General features: G+C 35.4%; 1 protein-coding gene across 8 annotated transcripts in view; it reads right to left on the bottom strand.

Moving 5' to 3' along the window:
- Nucleotides 1–22102, bottom strand: part of LOC120515735 (cytoplasmic dynein 1 intermediate chain 1) — a 459517-nt gene that overhangs the window by 127821 nt on the left and 309594 nt on the right. For all 8 annotated transcript variants that reach the window (XM_039737005.1, XM_039737006.1, XM_039737001.1 and 5 more), the window contains one exon: nucleotides 20670–20783. In XM_039737005.1, coding sequence (XP_039592939.1) covers nucleotides 20670–20783 — 114 coding nt within the window. The remainder of the gene's footprint in view (nucleotides 1–20669; nucleotides 20784–22102) is intronic.

Genomic DNA, 22102 nt, shown 5'->3' with positions numbered 1-22102 from the left:
CCCTGCTCTGCGCTCCAATAAACACACGTTATCGGCAATACACTAATAACCCAATTGTGCTCCACTCACTTAGAATCTGGAACCAATGTAGAAAGCATTTTAAGATGGAGAAGCTTCTTTCTGTGGCACCCTGCAAGAGAACCACCTCTTTCAACCTTCACAAACATATGCAGTTTTAATATCTGGAAAAATTTGGAATTAACTTGCTTAGAGATCTTTATATAGACAACATCTTTGCATCCTATGAACAATTACATTCCAAATTTAACATTCCAGCTACACATTTCTTTCACTATCTTCAAATCAGGAACTTTGTTAAACAGAACCTTCCAGATTTTCCTCATCTTGCACCCTCATCCACACTGGAAAAAATATTGCTCAATTTTGAGGAATTAGACTCCATCTCTACAATATATAAAATCATTTTACAATCCCTTCCTTTCAAAGATCCAAGAGGACACTGGGAAAAAGATCTCTCAATTAATATATCAGAAGAGGAGTGGAAAGTAGCAATGCAGAGAATTCACTCAAGCTCCATATGCACAAAGCATACAATTATACAACTCAAAATTATATATCGAGCACATCTGTCTCGACTAAAACTCTCCAAAATGTTTCCAGGGCATGATCCAACCTGCGAACGTTGCAACCAAGTCCCAGCCTCACTGGGTCACATGTTCTGGGCCTGCACCAAATTAACATTATTCTGGACAAAAATTTTTAATTACCTTCAGACAGCCTTGGACTCACAATCCCTCCTAACCCATTAACAGCTGTGTTTGGGGTTCTTCCAGAGGGCTTAAAGTGGAGAAGGACAAACAAATTGTGATTGCATTCACTACACTGTCGGCACGCAGACTTATTCTGATAAACTGGAAGAACCCAAACTCTCCTCTTTTAAGTCAGTGGGAAACCGATGTGTTATATTATTTGAAATTGGAAAAAATCAAATACTCAGTTAGAGGATCTGTACAGACTTTTTTCAAAACATGGCAGGATCTAATCAGTAATATTTTAAAATAAGTTTATAAAGCACAGAGAATTTATTAATTTAGGTATTTTTACAAGCCTTAAATTTTACACCGTTTGGCTTGCTCTCTCTCTCAGGGGTGGGGATCGATCTGTTCTTAACATAATTCTTTTCTTTGTAAAAACTTGATTGCTATGTATTGATTGTAATAAAATTAATAAAAAAAAAAAAAAAAAATAGAATGACATTGTGTGGTCTCTTTTAGTACATATATATCTCTTAAGACTTTTACTTTATGCTATGGTTTAGGGTTAACTGTAACTCTTTTATCCTCTCTAGTATGAGATCTAACTATTACACAATGTCAATAACTTGTTAAAAAACAAAACTAAAGGATGTTAAGTAGTTTGAACAGTTAGTTACAGAACACATCCTGTCATGTGCAGATTTCATCATCATTATCATCATCAACATCACTGGTTTAACAAGCATTTAATCAGGTGAAACTGTTTGCTACAAATGTTTCTTCTCTGCTCTCCATGGTTTCAGGTATTTTTTGAGGTGAAACCCAATCTTTTCATTTAATGTGATATCATCTTCAATCATATTTTCATTGGCCTACTTGTGAGCCTCATATCCTTCAACTACATTTTGGTGGATCTCTTAACTCCATCAGCCTCTGGTTTTTGCCCCACATTTCCGAACAACTAAGTTTTTCTGTTAACTTGGCTTCTGTATTACAGCTGACATTAGAAGTGGTAGTGGAAGTCGTAGTAGCAGTATTGTCACTTATACAGAACACAGTGAAATTATAGCAAACATGTACCACAGCACCGAGATTAACAAGAATAACATTTTGTCTGTTATTACGACTAGTATGGCTAGAGCACATCAACACATATCTAATGACCCATTCACATTTACAGTACAATCTAAACTCAGTGTTATCCTAATTTTTTTGTTTTATTTTTGATTCATTTTTTTGCCATTTTCTAATTTTAGCTTTTTGTTCTTATTTAGTTTTTCTATAATTAACTTTTAGTTTTTGTCACATTTTATTAATTTTGGATTAGTCACTAAAATGTCTATATAGACAGTTTTGCAAGTGTAAGAACACAGTTTTCTTTATAGCTGTCAAATTATATAGCATTGATGTTGTACCTGTCAACTTAACATACACAATTTTATTGTGACATAACTCAATGTTCTCCTGATAATGTAACAGTTCAAGGCTTCCAGTATAATCAAAAAATGCAAAGGATCAAATAACAAGCACGCTCCAATGTCATTTGTTACTTTAACCTGCAACGTGTTTAAGCAAATGGATATTTAAGTGCAAAAATAGTTTCTTTTTATTCTTGAGATTCCCTTTCTATGCAGTAAGATCAGCTTGCACATATACACTTATTTTACATTTATTTTTGATATCTACTGATGCTGAATAATAGTTCATTTAGCCATTTTGAAACTTTCAAAGTGTCTGAATTATTACTTTGCTATTTTTTGAAATACCATTGAAGTCACTACTTGAACCGTAATAATAACAATAATAGCAGAAACAGATTGAAGTTTTTCCATGTACAATATATATTGCATTTATACAAGCAAGCCATTTACATTAAACACTGAAAATCTTTTATAACAACATGTCAGATCATTCACTTAATAAGCAACATTAAAACCAAAGGAGCTCCCTTGTGTGCCTAAACTGGGAGGAAGTCATTTAATTTTAATATAGTATCATTAGTTTTAAGATTTCTGGGTTCAAAATTAATTTGAATAGAAGTTGTATAACTATTCATTGATTCCTTCAGAACAGTTTAAATATCTATAGATAATCGTTACAAGGAAAAATAAATAATTTTAAGCAGAATTTTAGTAGTATGAAAAAAAAAGAAAGAAGATGTTAATAGATGATCTACCCGCCATCTTACATTTGGCTGGACAATCAATATAGTTAAGATAAATATATTCCCAAACCTCCTAGATTTTTTTTCCAGAGAATCCCTATGTGTATCATCAAACATTGCTTTAAGAAGTTAAACTCAATTGTAACATAATTTATCAGGAACTGAAAAGGATGACTTTACAAAGGCACAAAGCAGAAGGTGGCATGGCACTACCTTTCAGTTTTACTACTGAGCTGAAAATAGTCATGCAGTAAAATCCTGGAAACAAGCAGAAATCCATGAATCTTTACTGGCTTGGTTTGTCAGGGTAAAATATCCTGTTCTAAATCATCTTTATATGTTCTGCTTTGTGCTTCACTCATCACTAATTTATCGTCAACATACCAGTATTTAATAAGCATTATCTAATGTTTATTAAAGATGTAGAACCAAGACGCCCTTATCTACTACTCCTATAATTCAAAATCAAATTTTCAACCTTCAATAACCTATGAAGTATTGAACCTACAGAAGAGGCTCACTGCAACATTTACCGATCTCTATATTCAGAATGTGTTCTAAACAATTAGATTCTAAATTTAATCTTCGGGCTATACATTTTTTCTTATGTTCCAATAAAAAACATTTTCAAAAATTTGAATTATTGTAAGACACCCTTATTTGGAGTGTAATGATTTACTTCAGGAGGTAGAAATAAATAATAAAAAAGAAGAGTTGTGTCAGGGGTATGAAATATTAAAATAATTGCTTCACTTTAAATGTTTAAAAATAAGTATTCTTGACTGTAATAGAAATTTGTAATTTTTTCACCCTCTAATAAAGGTCCATAGATGGCTAACTCACTAGTAAATGATCAAAAATCAAAAATAACATCATACTTGAAATCTCACATGCTTATGTATGAAATTTGTCATTTTTAACCTTCTGCCTGTGGCTCTAGCTCTTAGAGGGATAGAGCCAATAGTAAAACATTCAATATCAAAAATATTATCAAATATGTGCTCAGCAACCTCAAAATAGCATAAAATAACATTCCACATGCCTATATTACCAATTTTCATTTTTTTTAAAGCTTTGTGAAAAGGAGTAACTTTGACCTCTAATATACCATTAGGGGGTGAATCCCCGAGGTCGGTAGACCAATAAAATTTTGGTGAAGGCACCTATTGATTTACTATTTATAATAAGATTGCAATTTCATACGAAAATTACGGTTAAAAATTATCGTTTTTAACGTTTAGAGAGCCAAAAGAACCCCAAAAAACTTTCATAAGTACATATTAAAACACATAAATAATATATAATATATCATATGTAGGGGTTTTCTTGTACCGATCAGTCAGGAGGCACCGGACAAAAAAAAAAAAACTGAAGTGATGTCAAATAGTTCACACTGTAAGCAATTCTTTATTAACAGAAAAGCAACTTACCCAATTTACCGCAACTCTCTCCCATATCTATGCTTGAAGCAATACTGGCTAGTCTGGGTGAAGATTCAGAGAGCATCCCTACAGTATATAATAACATCCCAAGTAGTTAAGTCTTTAATGATCCTAGGAAACGATGGGTAAGGGATTTCTCCATTAGAATTTCTGGAAAGAAATGGAACTCAGCTATTTATAGAATATATTCTAATTCAATATGCTTTGCTAATCTTATTTGTTTGATTGACTTGTATTATGTTATAATAGTTTTCATATAAAGAGAAAATAGTGTTTTAATAATGTTCTACCTTCATACTGAATCAATTCTACAGATAATTTCAAAGAATATTAGGCTTGCTACTCAGCTTTTTGCACCAGCTTTTCAATGCACTGCAGGTGAAGCTTGTGCTCCACAACACAGAGTGCTGCAGGTTAAATAAAACCAACAGATGAAAGTGACACATTTACCAAAAATCTGCCATTTGCAGCTTTTGACAGGGCAAGAGCAGAAAATTGTGCTTTGCAGTGAAGTTGATACAATTACTGAAAATTGTGCTCATATTCCTTCATCTTCAATAAGCGAAAAAAAAAAAAAGCAGCAAAGGGGATTGCTGCTTAACATCGAAGAAGGATAGCTGTTCCAAATCAAAAAGGCAGCTAAAATACTGGGAGAGACACTGGGCCTAGAATGAGAGGCAATTAGGTAATGTTAGCCTTCAAAAATACTAAAATGTGTCATATTGGATAACCACATATTTCAGCTCAATTTTCATCAGGTACCTGGGAAAACCTTACATGCAGAGTGAAGCACCATAACATCATCAGCGTGGTGTCAAGGTGCATCAGCCATTGCAGGAAGTGCAACAGAAAGCTTTGTCTCACCACCGAGTCAGCTATTGATGAAATGCTGTTGCTAATTAACACAGATGAGAAGAACACAAAATGGAGATAGAAGAACAATATTTACGACAGGCAAGAACTGCTGTTGAAATTTCAAAGATAATTCAGCTAAGCTTACTTGTTTAGAGTCCACACATTAAATTAGACAGATCTCTGAAGTGTTAAATAAAACTAAGGACACAATTCATGTAATGAAAAAAGACGTAAGTCCATAAAGGATTTAATGTTTTGATCAGAAAGAATACTTCAAATAGAGGTTGAAAGATCATTAGAAAATGGTAATCATTGAATGTTCACTTAAAGCTGTATTGAGGCAAGACTAAACTTGATGTCAAACTAAAAATCACATTTCCAGACATTCATATAGAATATGCTATTTCGTTTTTTGGTTTTTTTTTTTTTTGGTTGAGAAGCAAGGATTCTTCCTTTTTATGAAGTTCAGATGACAAATATTTGTTGTCCTCGTCTTTACACCGGGTAGCTCACACAGAGCAGACAGCAAATCATGAATTACATAATGACAAGACCTTCATGACTGATCCATCTGTTGTTATAATTGCTATGTCGACTTTCGGGGACGTCTTTCTATACAATCTGCAATATCAGCAGTGCCTCAGGCGTCTGAACAGAATAGTTTCTTGATTCCAGTGCACTGCTCACAGAACCAGTAGCATGCTTTTTTTGTCACAAATTTCTGAACTGTGCATTTTGCAGGAGATACTGTTCTACACTTCACATGTCAACTTGAAGGGTCCTGTACAAGTATATTAGTCAACAATCAAAATATGGTATCCCACTAAATACTGCATGTGTTTCACCCAACAAGCACACATATAATAGAACTAACAAAACATACATGGAAATCTTCCACTAGATTCACCTGATTATCTTTGCTGGTGGTAAAAGAAAGGCAGACTGCTTACCAGGTGGTAGGGTTGTCAAAAGTATTGAAATATTGATAAGTATCGATTTTAACATTTCAAAACTCATTTTTCATGGTATCGATTCTACTGCCTACATTACGAATGCAATTCCATTTCACCAAAGCTCAAGTTGCAGCCTTGTTTCCACCCACTGTATTAAGAAGATGGCAACTTCAGAAGCTTTGGCGCTTTCACCAGCATACTTAACTAACAAAGAGGGTTGCCAGAGTGGCATCTGAAAATACTTTGGCTTTATAGAATAGGAGGACAGAAAACCACATCATACCTGAATGCAAGATTTGCTAGCGAGTGATGGGATGTGACGTTTATTTATTTCCACAGGTTAAAGAATTTCTTTTGTAGCAATTTAAACATTAAACACATCAAGACAGGGGTGTGCACTTATTTTTACCTGTAGGCCAGTTTTACTGTGTATTGTGCATTCAGAGGCTAGTTGGGCTACAAGGGGATCCATCACTGTCTTGATTTGTAAACCCTTGCCACAAAGTCTGCTGCCACAGTGCATTATTTCCTTTAATTTCATTACGTGCAACTTTAAAATTATATTTCATTATATTATTATATAATGTAAGGCACTATTACTTTTCAGTTCCCAATTGCATTAGTAGTGGTTCTACTCCTAATCTGCTCACATACTTCTAGCTGTGTTTCAGAGTGTGTATTTAATACATCAGGGCTCATTTGCAGCCCAAAAAACAGCACACCATTTCCTTACGGAAGAGCATGTTGAGATGCTAGTCCTTCTTGAAAAAATGTGGAAGTTACAAAGACATTGTAGTTTTTTTGACAAAAAATACAATGTGTAATGCTTTCATTTATGCAAAGCGTTTAAGTGTGTTAGTGGTCTGTTTTTGTGTTGCATTTACAGTATGAACAACTGTTTAGAAGAAGGTTCCTACATTAATTAAACCTTCAAGGAAAAATAACATTAACATTTGTTTTAATATGTTTATTTATATTGCTTATAAAAGATTGCAATACTTATTCAATTAACATTTAATTATATTTTTAAAATTTCATTGTACTACCTCAGTAACAGTAATTGTTTTCATCAATGTAAAAAAAAACTGACCAGATTGAAACTTCTTTACTTTTTTATTGTTTACAGAACTTTAGCTTTTACAAAAGACTACAGTACTTGAATTATGTGCATTTAATGACTAAAATATATATAATTTGTTTCCATCAATGTTAAGATTTTAATGCACACAGAAATGAAATTTATTTCAATACATTTTTTATTGAGTTATGTAGTATACAGTATAGTGTATTGAAAATGGTACGAAAGTTCAGTATTTTTCATATACAAGTTTGAAATTTTGGAATAGAGACATTCTTACTAGATGGTGGCCTACTTTTTATATACGTCCCTGTATTGCTAGATTTTTTTTTGGAAAGTAACATTTTTTTTTTACTGTTGTAATATCATTTTTTTAATGCCCAGAAGGGTTTTTAGTATCAGGGAATCAGTTTAATAATATTTTTTCTAGGCAAAGTAAATTCCTATTACTGTTATGCCTTTACTGTTTTGTATTTTAATCATTTTGGGCTCTGATTGCCATTCTTGAAAGTCATGTCACATGATGTTACTTATCATGAGATCAGAAAGCAACAATCAGTAGAGCGAGAACTTTCTGAGCAAATCACAATGATTTAACTAAGAGGTGACTGTGTGCAGACCTATAAATACCTGGGAGTGCAGCTGGATGATAAACTGGACTGGACTGCCAATACTGATGCTCTGTGCAAGAGAGGACAGAGCCGACTATACTTCCTTAGAAGGCTGGCGTCCTTCAACATCTGCAATAAGATGCTGCAGATGTTCTATCAGACGGTTGTGGCGAGCTCCCTCTTCTACGCTGTGGTGTGCTAGGGAGGCAGCATAAAGAAGAGGGATGCCTCACACCTGGACAAACTGGTGAGGAAGGCAGTAGACACGGAGCTGGACAGTTTGGCATCTGTGGCACAGCGATGGGCGCGAAGCAGGCTCCTGTCAATCATGGAGAATCCACTGCATCCACTGAACAGTATCATCTCCAGACAGAGGAGCAGCTTCAGAGACAGACAGAGGAGATGTGACTCTTCAATTGCACCATTGGATGGGTAAATGTTAACTATCTACGTGTGTGATAAGAGTTCAACAGTGAACACATAGCATTCTCTGCCATGATGATACCACTTCTGAAGGAAAGTGACGTTCCAATAAGTGAACGGGTGTAAGCTGCTTGGCATGGGGCAAATCTGATTCAGTACTCTCCACCAAAGGATACCAGTATATATTTTATTGATCCTAACCTTAAAACCAGCATGAAAAACATTTTTAATTAAAGCTAGTTTCATTTTTTACTTCCATTCTTTTTATATATAAGGAACACTATTTTGTATAATTCAAATTAAAATGTTTAATGGATAATCATAATAGGTGAAATTTTCATTGGTCCTTTGAGCATCACGTTTATCACATTCTAACACCCAGCATATGTCAAATAGTGTTAAAATGTCTGTACCTGCTTATAAGAATTACCTTGACAGTGCTATACTCCTGGCTGAAACAGTTTGAGAAGAGCATGGATGGCCAAATTAATGAATCTCTCAAGGAATATGGGAATGTAGGCAAAATATGGAGGAACAAAGAGAAACTAAAGTAAGGCAAACTGTCAAGACTTAAAGTGGCACATTTTCCCCCCAAAATTTAAAAGATTCAAATATTTATTCTTTACACAAATCAAATCAAAATTCAACCTATCACAGTGATGCACAGGGATTTTAATGCCTACTTCCACAGACATAGATTGTTGCATTTGGTCTCCAGCTAAAGGTTTTGTTTACTGAGGAAAAATTCTTGAATTTATTGTACGTTTGCATTTAAAATTTATTAGCTTTAATCCTAAGCAATTTACAAAAGACGTAAACATAATTGAGTGTCGTTAGGCTAGGGCCTGTTTGTTTAGCAAGCGGAGTAGGCCAGATTACTGCTTGCCACAAGCGAAAACATGTAATAACTAATAAATTTATAAACTTAGATTAAGAATCAATAAAGCAATTAAACTTAATGTAACAGCAAATCAAAAAATAATATGAAAGATCACAGAGCAAACTTTTTTTTTCTTCTTCAATCAATTACACAGATATTCAAAGGGAAGATGGGTTTTCAATTTCTTTTTAAATACATTGAGGGAGCCAGCAGTTCGATGGAGGTGGGTAGCTCATTCCACCAACTAGGAACTACACAGAAAAAGAGTCTGCATTGAGACTTGATACCGCACAGAGGCAGCATCAGCAGACAAATTGGAGAAGTATATTGATTGGAATAACAGATTTTTTTGTACCCACACACCACTGTGCAACATACAACAGAAATACATTAACATTTAACTAACAGGCTTGGTCTCTCCATAGCCCTGAATTACAAGTACGTAGTTAAAAAATTGAGGGACATATCAGAGGAATATAAGAATTAGGCTATTGACCGTGTGGTTTTTAAACAAGTACTTCATTTGCTTGCATGGTGAATGGCATAGATATATGGAATTTGTGACTGAGACCCAAGAAAATCAGGCCTACCTTTTTGGTATTTAGTTACAGAAGGTTTTACAGACATTTGGATGGTTACGCCTATCATGACCTTTTCCAAGGGTAAGGCTCAACTATTTCCATAAAGAACTGGCTATAATGGAATTCACCTGGGACAAGACACGTTTTCAATGAATCATGTGAAGAGAAGGCCAAGCACAAAGGAGTACTACAGGAGAAAACATGTAGGAACTGTGACTAACACACTTCTAATACACATAAAAATTAATATATATCATGTAACAGTGGTTTTGGAAAATAATAATTTATCCAAACTTTTCTCACACAATTTCGAGCCACACAGTTATGCCATTCACAGTCAAATATATATATGGCACAATTTTCTGTCTGCTTTCATATTCTGAGATTAATCAAAAGTGAATTAGATTTCCACTAGGTGCTTATTTTTGGTTTCGGACATTTTATACTATTCTCCAAAAAAAACTGAGGTTAAAAAAATAATTTCCATTGATCCCTTTATTGTATTTTTAGTTGCAGAAGGCTACTGGATGTAAAGCATTGAGCACAACATCAAAAAAGGATTTAAAAATTCAGAAATAGAGATATGGATGTTACAAATTATAATGTGACACAGAAGAAGCTGTGTCTATATGTTACATAAAAAAGACATGAATTAAACTTGTAATTTCTTTTTATATTAAAGGATCCATGCAATAAATGCATTGTAAGTTAATAAAATAGATTCAAGTAATATATTATTGAGTAGTCACAATACAAACCCTCTTCCTTTCTAATTAAAAAAAAGAAAGGAAGAAATTGAAAATTGTAAGAAGTACTCAATCTAAGATTCTAACAGGTTCACGTTGATTCATTATGGTCAACGATTGCTTTAAAGGGCGACTGTTGAGGATGGTATTGATAAAGGGCTACCATATACTGACAGAGTACCTTCTGTTTAAAAGGAAGTCCAGTGATGCAGCTCTGTCATTAAATTAAGTCAGACAGGAAGACCACCTGCCTCCTCCAATGTCACTCAGATATGCTAGTTTGATTGCTAGTGTACCTTTTGGGTTAGACACCTAAGTTTAGAGTTCATTTTGGCTTATGCCAAGGTGAGTCCTTATGCTGGGTGCACCAGACCATGTTAAAAAGGAAGTGAGATTTCCTGCTTCAAACATTGAGATCTAAAGACTTTACATGGTATGATGTTACATATCCTCTGTGGTGCAAAATCACAAAATCCCCTAATTACTCTTGGAAAAGTGTGTTTTGCAGATTTAGTGTGCCATGAATTAGTAAAATCTTTGCTTAAGCAGATCCACAAGTGACTGGTAAACTGTTTATAATATATAATTTTATATAACTGTTTTTTATATATTTTTTGTAAAATTGCAAGGGTTGTTTGTTTGTTACACAAGAACCTATGCACCACTGGCTTTTGAATATTAATCTTGGTCTCTATCGGCAGCTTATGCTCCAACACAAGCAACGTGACCCCTGAGTTTGACATGTGGCCCTGACATTCGGCTTTATTTTTTACTTGTGGCCACCATAACAGAAAATTCAAGAAAACCTACACCCTCGACCATTGCTGACAATGAAGCACATGCCACTGACCTATGCATCTACTGCAGGATATGGAATGCAGGTGTGAACAAAACACTGAGAGCTACCTACACAGACTTACACTGTGCTTACTAAAATGAGTCAAACACACCATTTAACCATGAAAAACAACACTACCAGCAATCTCGGCTTAGTGTGACACACTGCTGCTCATACCAAACCAAAAGCACCTTAACTTACACAGGAACTGCAAGAATACAAGCTTTACAACACATTCATAGTATCAACAGTTCCATATGTTTTACATCTATGAGATGCATATGTGATGAGTTGAGAGCGAAAAAATCAAACACCTCATACTGACCTTCCTGTTCAGATGATGAACACTTACATAGCCTGAAAATGCACACATCTCTCCTCATTTCCTTATAGTAATACGGGATTTCATTAATGCAAATAGCCCTTTTGAACAAGTCTTTAAAAACACAAGACAAGTTGAGGAGAAAGAAAAACCACAAACAGACAGATGCCAAGTAGCTTTCAAAGGTTAGGCATTTCATCCTCACCTCACGATTGAGCCTCTAAGTGGGACAACTCCTCAATCTAATGATAAAGTGTCACAGCACTCAACACCTCAAGGGGGAACAACCCAATCAACTGTTGCACCTTCATGGAAGTACATGAAAGACTAACCCTATCCTCATCCCACATGCTGCAAGATCATATATTTACATTTTTTTGCTCAAAACTGAAAATTCTGTGCCACACACAAATTTCCAGAGTGACAATGCTTACGTATAGCCACTTTACACTCTACATGTACATACCTCTTTAGGCGAACCACTTAAACACTTTCATGACCTGAAAATACAGACATCTTTCCTCCTTTGCTCTGAAAAAGTACAAGATCTAATTTATGCTATGTCACACCCTTACAGCCAAGCCTGTACAAATAATTTACCAGTTGAGCAGCAGCAAAACTCCTAGAACAGATAGACTTAATTTACCTTCCACCTCTTATGAGATTATATTTTACATAATCTGCGCAGAAACATTCGGAGCACTGTCATGGACTTGGTCTAGCGAGTACTTCATTTTATCGTGTATACTACATCTGACAAGAAATCTGAAGTACACAGCCTTCCGCTTTTGAAGAAGCCAACACTGTTGTCCACCTGTATATAACCAGTAATTTCTCAATGTGATTACCGTATAAACTTGGGTTTAAGTTCTCCCGCGAATAAGTTGGCAGCTTGATTTTACCGTACAATTTCTGGTATTTTATAATGCTGTCATATAAATCGAATGCAGAAAACTCACGGTATTGGTCCAAGAGATTATGATATGCTAACGCCCACCTGAGAGAGTAACCACGGAGCACACAGCCTTTTTTTTTTTTCTATGTATTGTGCCTACGTGACCACACAGTAATACCCGAACTATTCTGAAGCGACGTTTGCACTATTTTGTGTTTTATGTATCTCACACCCTCTTACACCTTTATTGTAAGAGCATCCCTTATCTATGATGGAGCGTTCAATCAGAAGAAAATATGAAGCTGGTTTTAAATTAAAAGTTGTTGAAGTAGCAAAAGAAATTGGTAACTGCGCCGCTGCAACAAAACTCGGCGTGTCTGAGAAACTGGTGTGAGATTGGAGGAGGTAAGATATAAAACAAACAAAAAAAATAATAATTTAACTGTCGTATTTTTGAGTCAGGATCTGATTTTATCAATCGCTTTTTCAGGTTTCAAGATCCGATTTATACGCGAGTATATATGGTAAACTGCCGTTCATCTTTTATGAAGTAAGAAAAACATAAACTGCATTGAAAAAAGAGAGAGAAAAACACAACCAAAAAACCAAAAAAAAAAAAAAAAGAAAAATCACAAAGTGACTAATGGAAGACAGTGCTTTTCAGAGAGTAAAAGTAATTACTAACTTTTATTTTTTTTGTTGGTAGATATTTGCTCAAATGCACAATAATAAGTTAGTAATAATTTTAGGCTTGGATGCCAATATTTTTTCCAGTTTTTGCTTAGAATGAATCAACTTGAAATTGCCTTGTAACATTAATAAATAATGCTAATGGTGAAGTCCAATAATACAGAGTTTGGCAGCAATTTCATCCACACCATGAACTCCCCACCCCATCCAGGACACCCCATTTTGCAGGTGCTTCCTCAGTCCATGCACCTAAGCCTTTAAAATCAGAACGCAATTTACAGAAGAGTACAAACTACAACCAAAAACAGACATCCTAGAGTTTCCACAACTTAAATAGTACAGTAATCCCTCCTCGATCGCGGGGGTTGCGTTTCAGAATCCCCCGCGATAGGTGAAAATCCGCGAAGTAGAAACCATATGTTTGTATGGTTATTTTTATATATTTGAAGCCCTTTGAAACTCTCCCACACTGTTTAGAAATATTCTCCACACAGTTATACAGTAAACCCTTGTTTATCGCGGTTAATCTGCTCCAGACAGATAAATGAATTTCCACGAAGATATATATTTAGATATGCTTACATTTAAAATCCGCGATGGAATGAAGTCGCGCAAGTCGAAGCGTGATATAGCGAGGGATCACTGTACTTCCTCACCTCTTCTACACAACTGTAACACACAGTACTTTAGCATTTTGGTTTAATGTTTCAAGACATTCTTCAATTGCTTTGTCTTTGTGTTCTTCTTTGCTTTGCACATTTCTTTCATTTTGGATTTCCACATTTCACCACCTCTACCTATGATTTCCATTCTCTTTTATTGGAGGACTGGATGAACACATATACAGTATCAACAGCTTCTTATCTTTCGCATGCCTTAGAGCTTCTGTTTATAATCTAAGACATGGTGCCTACATGGTTAAAATTCTAATTCAAGTTCATCATTCTGTTGGTAGACTTCTCTCTTTTCCAATCCCTTTTATTCGAAAACTGGAGGTCTGCATGTTCCACTAGTATCAGGTAAAACACATAATATAGGGTCTAATTCCATATTTGGGTAATCTAATTCAATGTGAACACTGGGCAAATCATTTGGGCAAGGAAATTAGGGTTTAGGCACAGGTAGATTTGCCGCACAGTGGAATTCTCCTTCTGTCAATAGGCTCCCATTCACATTCAAACACACAGTACCTCTAAATTGAAATAGGGATACTGGTAATGGACTGGTGTCCATCTCTGAAACATTGTAACGGACAAAGCAGTCTCAAAAGCTTTCACAAATGACCATTAAATAGTACAAGAGAGGTTAATTAAACCACATTCTCCAATCGGAAACAAATGTGAGTTTGATGTAGAAGGCTTAGTGAACCAGTGGTGGATGAGCCCATTGGAAGAATTATCTTAGCACATTAAAATGTGTAAAAAATGAAGAGACTTCTTTATAAATGCAAATTTTTAAAGGAGTTTTTAAAATAGTATGTATGAAAATTATGTATAAGAAGAAAGGACTTTGTACTTTACATAATTATAGAAAAGTGGTTCCTTAATGTTATGCTGTAGATGCCAGCATCATTTATCATAATCATTTAAATCTTTGTCAATTACCAAGTTAATATATATTTCTTTTACTAAATATAATAAATCTGACTTGCATCTACGTTTTCAAAGAGTCACCCATGATTAAGTTAAAACCTATGAAGCCTGACAACAAAAGACAAGATACTTTGCCAACAAGCTTACTCAACACCTTACATTCAAATACTCTATTGTGTATTCTGCAGTCAAAAATGTAATTCCAGAGTGACACACAGCTCTTTACTCAAACTTTCTAAAGAAACCTAAAATGTCTGGATCCATAATCAGATCTGATTTTTAAAAAGGAAAGATTTTAAACATACTGTGATCTCAGTAAAGAGCTTTAACTTTAACATTTAGGCAAAAAATTTCATATTACAATAAAACCATTTATAGTAATTGTACTTGTGTTTACACTCTCACAGCATCTCATTCATCTTTAAAGTAAGGATCACTTCACTCTACTTGTTTCTTTCACTGCTTTGCCTCTCTCTAGTATGTTACTCTTCAGTACTCATCGATTTTTTGCTACTTTATTGTCTACTTCTCGGTTTGATGTTACTAACTTCACCTCATTTAAGTTGTTGTGCCATTTCTCTTCACCCATCTACTGGTAAGCATTACTTTTTTTAGGATAAACACACAGCATATCACCTCTTTATGGCTTCATCATCATTTTTCATAAACTAGCACAAGTTTTCCCTTTAATGGAAAGTCAACACAACCCCATCCTCTTGCTGTTTTACATTAGCTGAACAAAGAGGCTTAAATAAGAGCAAAATACTAGCGCCAGCTTAAGGAGAAATGAGTCGCAAGTGGCATTACTTAAAGGCGTATTTGAAAATACGATACATTATTAATAGCCAAACGTTCATTAACTGATCAGGTAATATTAGTTAAAAATGCATGGGCAAGATGTGACCAGCTGCAGCAACAATGGTGAGGCACAGATCAAGCGTTTCTTTATACCCTTCTGGCAGAGTAAACTGCCCAAAAGGGCAAATAAAAATATTTTAGTATTGCAGAAAGTCTTTAAGAGTGTGTTTTGGAAAAAGAAACAAAGAAAAAAAAGCCATAACAAAGAAAACTGAGGTAATGTGTAAAGGCAGATCTGGAGCTTCTGGTCTAGAAGTACACTTACTCAAGAGCTGCTCAAAGGAAGACGTGTCTTTACAGGCATAATCAAAAAGGTCTTTGGAAGCTTGAAGACATCATGCGGTAGGATTGACAGTTTGTTTTCCTGACATGCAGGCTTTGTTTATGATTGCCTTTTGTCTATTCACTTCCTGAAAAAGGACTTAACATTTCACATATGAACTGTGTTAGTGCTTTGTGTTTTGTACTTGTTTCTTGTCTGTTTTATTACATGTTTTAGAGAAGCGGTGGATCATAAGGATTCAACATTTGTAAATAGTTGAGTATTGTTTTACATACAGTATAAAGGCTTGGTTTAAACACCACTTTTGTGAGGAGGTTGATGTACATGGCATTTGCTGTTTATTGGGGCCTAGCGTTGGTCTCATGGCTCATGGTCCCATCTCCACAGATTATTTTATCCTGCCATTCTAGGGATCAGTAGAGTCTGATATTCCCTACATTCTTTTTTTTTTTTTTTAAACACATATTCAGGGACAATGCTAACTAAATCCACGGGTAATAGGATAATGGAAATGTGTGCAACTGGAAAACCAAGAACCAATAAAAAAATGAATCAATAAACAAAGTCTAAACCTGCTTAATCATATCAGTTGTGAAGGCAAAACAAGCATCTTTGCCTATAACTTTCCTGGCTACGGAGTAATTGAAGTTGCCAAGTAATGGTGAGAAGGAGGGTGACTAAGGTTATGCACAGATGTGAGGCACAATATTTTAACTTCCACATACCTCTCCCAATCTCGCTATTTTACTCTCCCTCATAGTTCTCCATAAGCTATTGTACTATATCAGTTTTCCTCCCAAGAAGTCCCAACCATGATATAATGTTCTGTGAAAAAGCTCATGATGATCTATATTATCTCTTTTGAATCACCTTAGATTAATATGTATTCAATGATTTTTCCAAATAATATTCATTTCTCACTATCATGGAAATTTGGTTTCAGGTCTGACTAAAATGTCTTGTCTGCAAATAAATCCTGAACACCAGAAACTCCTTCTATCAATTTTAGCTTACAGACACAGCTGGAATAATTTTTGTCATTGCCCCAGACCTTAATTTGTATATGAGAGTTACCTAATTTTTAAAATGTCTTCATTACTTATGAACACTACAATCAGATCTGTCACAAACAGCAAGTCTTAAGCCATACATTTGGATTTCTGTGGGCAGGCACTAGCCAATATGAGTTTTATACATAAAAATGAATTAACTCTGGAAAATGAACCCCAAGAAGCTATTTTATTAGATCATCAATGTCAAAACAATTCAAATACAATCGATGGCAGTGATGCTGACAGACTAATCTGTCAAGCACTAGAATGAAGTTAAGGCTAGGACACCAAAACAAAAATGTAACCAGCCAAAAACAAATTACAGGCTCTGGCAAGCTTAACTTAAAACCATTTCAATATAATGCTATCTTAATAGAATGCTACATACTGTATTAATCACACACTCAACACCAGAATTGATTATAATCAAGGCAGACAACACATTGGCAACTCATTGGCTCTATCATGACATAGACCATACTGTCACAGTTATGAGCTCCTCTTAACTCTTTCACCTACAACTTATGGAAATCACCAAAGTGATTTATGTACAAGGGTAACAGACTGGAAAACTCTAACATTTTATCATTAACTCAAATATATGAAATCACTGAGCAGAGTGGACCAAAAAGTGAGTAAAAAGGTGAGTTATCGCATAGTCTTTATCACAACTAATCTATGAATCTTCACATATATGGTATTTATAATCTATGTTCTTCCTTAAAATGCTGACACATGCATTACCCTTATTTTATATTTATTATTTTGTTTCCTTTAGGTTAATAATGTTAACTGTCTTCTATTATTATGTGAATACATTGCACTTAGTTAGTAAATCCTTAAGCACATCAGCTCTTTTATAATAAAAAAAAAAACTTTCCTGGACATAGCGAAATACAGCTTCCACAGACCAGAGATCTGAACCCAGTCTTCTGTCTTTAAGTGATATGACCATCAGGAAGTTCAGTGATGACTTTTACGGAGAGCAGCAAAGACCTTTTTTGCTTTCAAAGATGTGTCAGATAGATAATCAAATGAAGTAGAGGCCAGTAGTGTAAGAACAAAGACCGGCAGCCAGAACTCACAGGGCAAGTTGATGCTCTATGTAAGAAAGGTCAGAGCAGACTATACTTTCTGAGAAGGTTGGCATCCTTCAACATCTGCAGTAAGATGCTGCAGATTGTTCTACCAGACGGTTGTGGCAAGTGCCCTCTTCTACGCGGTGGTGTGCTGGGGTGGCAGCATAAAGATGAAAGACGCCTCACGCCTGGACAAACTTGTTAAGAAGGCAGGCTCTATTGTAGGATTAAAGCTGGACAGTTTAACATCTGTGGCAGAGCGACGGGCACTAAGCACACTTCTGTCAATCATAAATAATCCACTGCATCCACTTAACAGTGTCATCTCCAGACAGAGGAGTAGCTCCACTGACAGACTAAAGAGATCGTTCCTCCCCCACACTATGCGACTCTTCAGTTCCACCCGGGGGAGTAAATGCTAACATTAATTTTATTTTAATTTTTTTTTTTCATTTTTATTTCTATTTAATTTAATATTGTTTCTTTGTATCACTATACTGCTGCTGGATTATGTGAATTTCCCCTTGGGATTAATAAAGTATCTATCTATCTATCTATCTATCTATCTATCTATCTATCTATCTATCTATCTATCTATCTATCTATCTATCTATCTATCTATCTATCTATCTATCTATCTAAGTCACTTAATGGATTAATTGGCACATTAACAAATGAAAGAAAACCACAAAGGACAGCACCTCATTCAAAAATGTAAGGAAAATCAGGGGGTTAAAATGTTTTTGTACTCAACTGAATAATCAATGAGCCAATCACGAGGAAACAGTTTAACTGGAGCTCTAAAGTCAAACAGACCTGTTTGGTCTTAAGTCATGCAAGTCTCTGTAATGCACAGGCTCACCCAAAAGGACAGAAAATGCATGCATGTATGTATATAAAAAGCTACTATTGCTGATAAAAATCTAACCTTAGGTACTTAGGTTTTGAAGTGCTTTTGTTTACTTATTTTCTTAATTTTGTAGCCTATTAGGTAATAACTTCAGGAATTTTGAGGTAGGATAGTTATACTCACTAATCATCGACTTATTGTTTGTTGATTAGCACATGTACTGTAAGTTAGAATTTCACTGTATTCTATAGATGTCACAATGATTACCATGAAAACCTATAAATTAAAATGAGCAAAAGGGAATAATTTCTGGTGTCCCATCCATGCTTTGTTTCCCCTTTCTTGAGTTCATGATTATGCTTTGTAAAAACCAGAATCCTTGTTAAATGTAATGCTTTTTTTATGATAGTGATGGAGATGATGACCAAAGGTTTGCATGGAAGGTTTCTGTTGGAGCCTTGTACTCTGATACTATTATATTGATGGCAAAATGTGAAGTGTAATTAAAGGGTAAGATACTGAAATGGAAAGCTAGTTTGTATGTTAATGGCCTAAATGTAAATGCAGGAAAGACCAAGATGATGGTTGGAAGCAGGTGAGAAGGAACAGATGAGTGTATGGCCAAGCAGTATCTGCAGTAGAGATTTTGGAAAAAAACTCAATCCAATGCATGGGTTGTCAGATATGGATGCATAAAAGATGTGGTGGTGTGAAGGTGTCGTTGTTTGTAGGAAATGTCTGAGGAGGTATATAATGCTAATATAGTGGGTGTAAATGTAGATATCACTAATGCATATGTTTTGGAGAAAGCTCTGCTACTTAGGTGACATGCTGTGTACAGAAGAAGGTGCAGGACCTCCACTGATAACTAATGTGAAATGTTCAGGAAACAAATTCCTGACCACATTATGACTTCTAAAGGAGTCTGTATTGTAGTGAAAAGTTTATTAAAGCTGTGTGAGGAGTAATCCAGTCTATGGGAGTGAACATGAAGTAAACTTGGAAAGAACAGGAATGAGAATGATGAGATGGGATGAAAGGAAGAAAAATGCTAATTTCAGAGAGGGAGTTGATAGTACAGGTGATAGGTATTGTGCTGAGGAGAACCAGAGTAAATCACTTTGGACATGTGAAGTGAAACGTAGAGCAAGCAATACTTCAACATGGAGGAGGAGAAGATGAGGCCAAAATGGAGACCAAAGAAGACATGGCAGGAGGTGGTGTCAGCTTATATGAAAAGAATGGGTCTCACAACAAAGGGTGCCCAGAATCATGAAGTGGGGGTGGGGGGTTAAGAGGGATTGGGGGCAACCGGCTAACCTGGGTAAACGTGAAAATGGCCATTAGCCCAGAGTGTGTTTGTGTGGATGTATGTGTATGTGTGTATTCTCGTAATTTTATTAAGCTGGAAAAATCTGACAGAATATGCACCAAAAAGATGGGAACATGAGCAAATGTGAGTACCTAACAACAAGTCTCCAGGAAACTGACTATTGTACAGCGATGAGAACATACAGTAGTCCACCCTCCATTAAATTTTACATAGTCACCAGTATCGGGCTTCAGTGGAAAAATGTGTGTGCATGTGCGTGGACGGAGAATCTATTTGGAGGCCATTTTAGAGTCTAAATACAGTTCCTGAAAACTTTTTTTATAACTCATGAGTGAAGCAATTGAAATATTCAGCTAGAACTGCAGATTTGACTAATGAAATTTCACATAATAGATGGTAAAATTACAGCTCAGAAAAGGAAAGCATACCTGTGGCTGAGATAGCATGTCCAGGCTCCAAGAGCACATTTTGCCATCAGTTGAAACTGTTATCAGATTGTTTGCATTCTGTGTCCCAACGACATTCACACAGTACACTGGATGCTGTAAAAAGAAAAGATTAGAATGAGACACATTTAGATCAATTATAGCAATAAAACATTGCTATCTTTCTGCTCCGATTTTTAAGCACTGAGTCTGTTGCAGTTATGTTTTCTTTCCAGACACCAGACAACCCTGAACATTACAATAAATGTGCCATTAAGTTATATCTTAGTACAAATGCACACCAGAGACAGTCATGACAAGTATCTCGAAGCAAGTCAATTTAAAGTGTCGAGATTGCACAGTAGGTATTGTATTTGAAACTATGATTTCTGTTTACTTAAAAGTGCATACAGAGATGACAGACAAATGCTCAGCAGTCTGAAAGTAACACTGATCATCATTTCATTTTATAAACCTACTTTTTTCTCTATATGATGAAAGGAACTGCAGTCTATTCTACAAGTGGTAGGAAAATGTAGAAAAAAAAAAAAACCCTGGATGGGATGCCAGAGACACAGACGCAGGGTGCAGCCACACTTACACTGAGCCATGGGACTGTGTTCTGAGCTCTTCACTTGTCACCTTCAATTTTGTAACCTTGCCCTGTAACACTTGTTCCGAAACAGTCCCCCAGTTTACTAGATTATGTTATCTTCTTTTGTAAATCACTTTGTATTAAAATGCCTGCTAAGCAAATACATGTAAATATAATATTATTTAACTAATATATTAATCACAGAATATATTTATTTTATTTCAATGAATCAATATAATGAGTCTGATTTTGAAATGATCAACACTTAAAACACAACTACAGAGGAGCAGTCCCAGACACCACAGTACAATTCCCAGCTAGGTTATTGTTTATATGGAGAATATACGTTTTCCCTGTGCCCAAGTGGATTATCTACAGATCTGCATGTCACTCAAAGAGGATAGGCAAGGGTGTAAGTGTCTCGTTCAAAACCACGGTTTCTGAGGGGTTCGAATTCCTGATGACCCAGGATGGCTAGAAGCAGTCTAAAAAGGATGGATAGAATTAGGGGTAGCTGACTCATTGCATGAAATATGATTTGACTTTTTTTCTGCCTCTGCAAGTGAGTCAAAACTTATTTCTTTGTATGCTTCTAAAAAGTAAGACAAATGGTTTCACTTTGGGAGGAAAGGGACTTCTGTTGTTTATTAGGAAACCACTTCTTCAGACTTTGACAAATGTATGAGGGCTGCCACACTCGGAGGGTGTTTTTCCATTTAACAGGCACTGAATGAAGCAGACTAATAGTCTGTGTAATAAAAGTCAGCTTTCTTTTTTTAGTAGATACATGTTTAAAGCTTAAATTCTTTAAGAAGACTGCCAGCAGCTCCATTCCAAGATG

The sequence above is a fragment of the Polypterus senegalus genome, chromosome 15 (genome assembly GCF_016835505.1).
Source record: "Polypterus senegalus isolate Bchr_013 chromosome 15, ASM1683550v1, whole genome shotgun sequence".
Lineage (NCBI taxonomy): Eukaryota > Metazoa > Chordata > Cladistia > Polypteriformes > Polypteridae > Polypterus > Polypterus senegalus.
The sequence above is the reverse complement of the archived record's forward strand: the minus strand, read 5'-3'. Positions and strand labels throughout refer to the sequence as shown.